The sequence below is a fragment of the Etheostoma spectabile genome, unplaced genomic scaffold, assembly GCF_008692095.1.
Source record: "Etheostoma spectabile isolate EspeVRDwgs_2016 unplaced genomic scaffold, UIUC_Espe_1.0 scaffold314, whole genome shotgun sequence".
Classification (NCBI taxonomy): Eukaryota; Metazoa; Chordata; class Actinopteri; order Perciformes; family Percidae; genus Etheostoma; species Etheostoma spectabile.
Genome location: NW_022605583.1, coordinates 270970 through 275462, shown reverse-complemented (window position 1 = coordinate 275462; position 4493 = coordinate 270970). Strand labels below are relative to the sequence as shown.

Sequence of the window (4493 nt, the reverse complement as noted above, 5' to 3'; positions counted from 1 at the left end):
GTGTGCGTGCGTGCGTGCGTGCGTGTGTGCGTGTGTGCGTGTGCGTGTGCGTGTGCGTGTGTGCGTGTTGACACGAGCGACAGGGAGGTGATTTGTGTGTCTGGAATTAAATCCCACTGCATTCTTAATTTTCCAGCTTTTATTCTTTCTTTGACTTGAGTTTTTCACAATTTCTTTCTACTTTGACGTCAGTGTTTCTGCCTGTTTTCCTGCCTGGTGTGGAGATGTGAACTTAGGCTGCTGGTTTATGGAAAAAATATAATCACAATTATTTAAAAGGATTACACGGTGACTTTTGGAAAGACGTTGCAATTATTGAACTTAAAAAACAGCGAAACAGTTCAACAAGAAAGATAGAAAGAAAGAAGAAAAAAATTTTTTGGCCAAATAAGGGTTTTCTTATCTTATCTTAACAAATCAACCCTTTGAACTGGGACATTTCCGTCTTAATACTTTCCCCATTGGAACTTTTTGTTCCATTCAGAACACAAGACAAAATAAGAGTCTACTTGCAAAACATAATTTGCAAAATAATAGTTTTTTTTCTCTTTTCTGTGATCAATTAGGAACCAAAATCCCAATTGTGATTAAAATGTCAACCCAGCTGGTTGTGTGCTGTGCAGGTGAGCCAGCCCCCCCGGGCGGAGCAGCCGGGCCAGCTGCTGGGCGCCTTCGACGAGAAGGCCTACCTGGCGGGGAAGCAGCTGAAGCCGGGGGACGACCCGTACAGAGACCACGCCTTCAACCTGCAGGAGAGCGACCGGCTGGGCGCCGAGCGAGCCATCAGGGACACCCGGCACTACAGGTGAGCCGGGTTCACGCCTCAGACCGGGTCCGCATGGAAAATCTGTCCAGCACACTTAAAGGTAGTTGACCTGAGCCTCCTGACTGCAGGGGTCCCTCCATGCTGTATCCATGAAGAACCGGCTTCTTTTTCTCTGCTTGGGTTCTAACAGTAGATGATGAAATGACTATATGTTATAATAGAAGTGTCTTCTGTGAAAAATATAAAAAAGATTGGAGGTCCATTCGTGAGGGATTTGGATCAAGACAATATTTTAATGACTCTACAAGCTTGTAGCATTTTTGTGTCTTTTCAACAATTTCTAGCTTATTTTGAACCAATATTGATACAACAAACTCTCTCAATAGAATAGAATAAAATGCCTTTATTGTCATTATACACAAGTGCAGCACCTGTGCATTAAGGTAGAAGCAACCCCTTTACAATGTCAACACGAAATATAAAAATATAAAATATAAGGATATAAAATATAAAAATATAGAGTATATGTAGTGCAGAGAAAAAGGAGATGGGGGGGTACCTGGTGCACAGTCTTGAGAGCAGCAATATACACATATAAAATAGCTTTGTAAACACTTTATGCAAAAAGTAGTTACGTGTTAATAACAACTAAATAAATATTGCACAGCAATAAAAAGAAATAGTTAAGTACTAAATAATAAATGAATAAATATTGCACAGTAATGAAATGAAATGGTTGAATATTAAATATTGCACTGTATGAAATCCGTGGATGGAGTTCCTCAGAGCAAGCTGGACCTCGCGTTCATTTTTGGTCAAGATTCTGTTTCAAGATCAAGGATGAACCTTCAAACTCAATTTTTTTCTCAGTATTTGTTTAACTAAAAAAAAAACTAAAAAAAACAACAACTAAAAAGACACTTTCTGATAATGGTGTATCATTTTGAATATTTTGAATGCCTATTATTGCTTGCTATACATGTACAGTAAGTGACATCTATTATGTTCACTGCTACAAGGGAGTGTTGTATTATTTTGTGTTATTGTGTGATTTCAAGCACTCCACAACCTCTTCTGCAGTCCTGGTGGTTAGGGTCAGTTTGTTCCTCAACGTATCATTACCTTTTATTAAATCTGTATTCATACAAGCAGAGAAGGTTGAGTGTGCAGGCTCTGTTACAGTAACAGCCTGTTGTCTAATACGTAATATAATACTAGGTTGAGTCAATATATGAGTCATAAGCAGAGCAGAATAATAAACACTATAAAACAAATACATTGAATAATAATATAATCTTAACCCTTCCCATCAAAATAGAAAATATACACTTTAGTTCACGCATTTTATCAATGTTTTTGACTTTTTCTCACGTTTTTTACACTACGTAACACTAACTTACTAACTTAGTTTTACAGTTATTTTTGGAATTTTAAGGTCAATTAACCTCATTTATAGGACATGATATAAAATTGAATAAGACCAAACTTAATTACAAATAATTACAATTTTTATTAATTTATTAATTTGTACTTGCCAAAGAGCGTTGTGTGGAATCAATCAGGTTATTTTGGGGAATTATAAAGAACATTGATATAGCAAAACATGAGGACAACATGAGGGTTAAATGGCATCATGTGTATTGATCAGTACATCCCAGTATGCAGTCCCAAATAAAGAAGTCTCACATTGCCAGACCTGGCTAGTCCACACAGCAATCAGGTATGGGAGAAAACACGCTCTGGTTTATTAACATTTCTTTAAACCAATCATAAACGTTGTAGGCGGTGCCTAGCTGAGATAGCTGCTAAATAGTCTCGGGAAGGAACTTGTTTTGGGGGAACACATGTACGTTCAGAAGTAGTTTTAGACATGCAACAGGACACTCAGATAGGACAGCTAGTCTAGCTAGCTGTCTGGATTTACCCCGCAGAGATCTGAAGACAAGGTAACCATAGTCCTCAGATTGGACAGATAGTCTAGCTAACCCCCTGCAGAGATCCTGAGGACCAGGTAACCATAGTCTCAGATTGGACAGATAGTCTAGCTAGCGTGTCTGGATTTACCCTGCAGAGATCTGAGGACCAGGTAACCATAGTCCTCATTGACAGTAGTCAGCTAGCTGTCTGGATTTACCCTGCAGAGATCTGAGGACCGTAACCATAGTCCTCAGATGGACAGATAGTCTAGCTACTGTCTGGATTTACCCTGCGAGACCTGAGGACCAGGTAACCATAGTCCTCAGATTGGACAGATAGTCTAGCTAGCTGTCTGGATTTACCCTGCAGAGATCTGAGGACCAGGTAACCATAGTCCTCAGATTGGACAGATAGTCTAGCTAGCTGTCTGGATTTACCCTGGAGAGACCTGGGACCGGTAACCATAGTCCTCTGATTGGACAGATAGTCTAGCTAGCTGTCGTATTTACCCTGCAGAGATCTGAGGACCGGTAACCATAGTCCCAGATTGGACAGATAGTCTAGCTGCTGTCTGGATTTACCCTGCAGAGATCTGAGGACCAGGTAACCATGTCCTCAGATTGGACAGATAGCTAACTAGCTGTCTGGATTTACCCTGCAGAGATCTGAGGACCAGGTAACCATAGAACCAGGTAACCATAGTCCTCAGAAATCCACCAGAGGTTAGAACGCCAACACAAACAAAGTGGAAGTTAACGGGACATCTGAAAAGACATCCGGCAGAACGAGAGCAATCTCAGTAGTGGAACGTCGCAAAAATATAGACTACAAATAAAGCAAATGGACGCATCATGAAACGTGTTATAATGACCTACCTGTGTATATGTTTTAGCTTTAACATTATTTTCTTTACTATAAGGCAAGCAACAAATTACAAAAACAATTGTACGTAAATGGCTTTACAACAACAGAGACCGTGGCCTGGGATAATCTGAAGGTCTTCTGACCTTGCCTGAAAGCCTTTGGCTACAGGTGGCAGAGGTTCAGAAATGTATACAATTGTTACCTGGCAACCAGATATTTCCATGTCACTACAGCAACAAATGCTGAGGCAACTCCACAAGACACCGCTGCTTATAACAAGTGCCCAGTATATGTGATGTGCCTATGTAACGCATGCGTGTGAATTCTAAAGAGAAAGAAGGCAGACGTGCTCTCCCTCCGTGATGAACGTGTGATACATTCTTCTCCCTGTAGGTGTGCGTCTCTGAACTATGACACGGACCTTCCCTCCACCAGCATCATCATCACTTTCCACAACGAGGCTCGCTCTACTCTGCTTCGCACCATCAAAAGGTAACAAGGTTGAACTCAAACGGCCTGACGAGTCCGCAAAACGACACTCACTCATGTTTTCTGACCTTCACCTCGTCTTTTCCTCCCTCTCAGTGTCCTGATGCGAAGTCCTCCATCTCTGATTCAAGAAATTATCTTGATAGATGACTTCAGCTCTGACCGTGAGTTTTAAGTTTTATTTCTGTGGAAAGTGGTGGAAAAAGGTGGAGCTGCCACTGAGCATGAGGGAATATTAGACTTTTATTCATGGGAACTGTTGGGTTTCTGGTAATAACATCCCAGAGTCCGGTCTAGACCTGCTCCTTTATGAAAAGATAGGGAGATAACTGTTGGTGGGATTTAGCGCTACATAAATAAAACTGAATTTATTAATGAAAGTAGAGATTTGCCAAAGAGTGTTGTGTGGAATCAATCATGTTATTTTGGTTAGTTAAAAAGAACATTGATATAGGAA

General features: G+C 40.6%; 1 protein-coding gene across 1 annotated transcript in view; it reads left to right on the top strand.

Annotated features, from left to right (window-relative positions):
- galnt16 (UDP-N-acetyl-alpha-D-galactosamine:polypeptide N-acetylgalactosaminyltransferase 16) overlaps window positions 1-4493 on the top strand; it is an 80472-nt gene that overhangs the window by 13384 nt on the left and 62595 nt on the right. The window contains exons 2-4 of the mRNA XM_032511079.1: window positions 624-805; window positions 3941-4039; window positions 4133-4200. Coding sequence (XP_032366970.1) covers window positions 624-805; window positions 3941-4039; window positions 4133-4200 — 349 coding nt within the window. The remainder of the gene's footprint in view (window positions 1-623; window positions 806-3940; window positions 4040-4132; window positions 4201-4493) is intronic.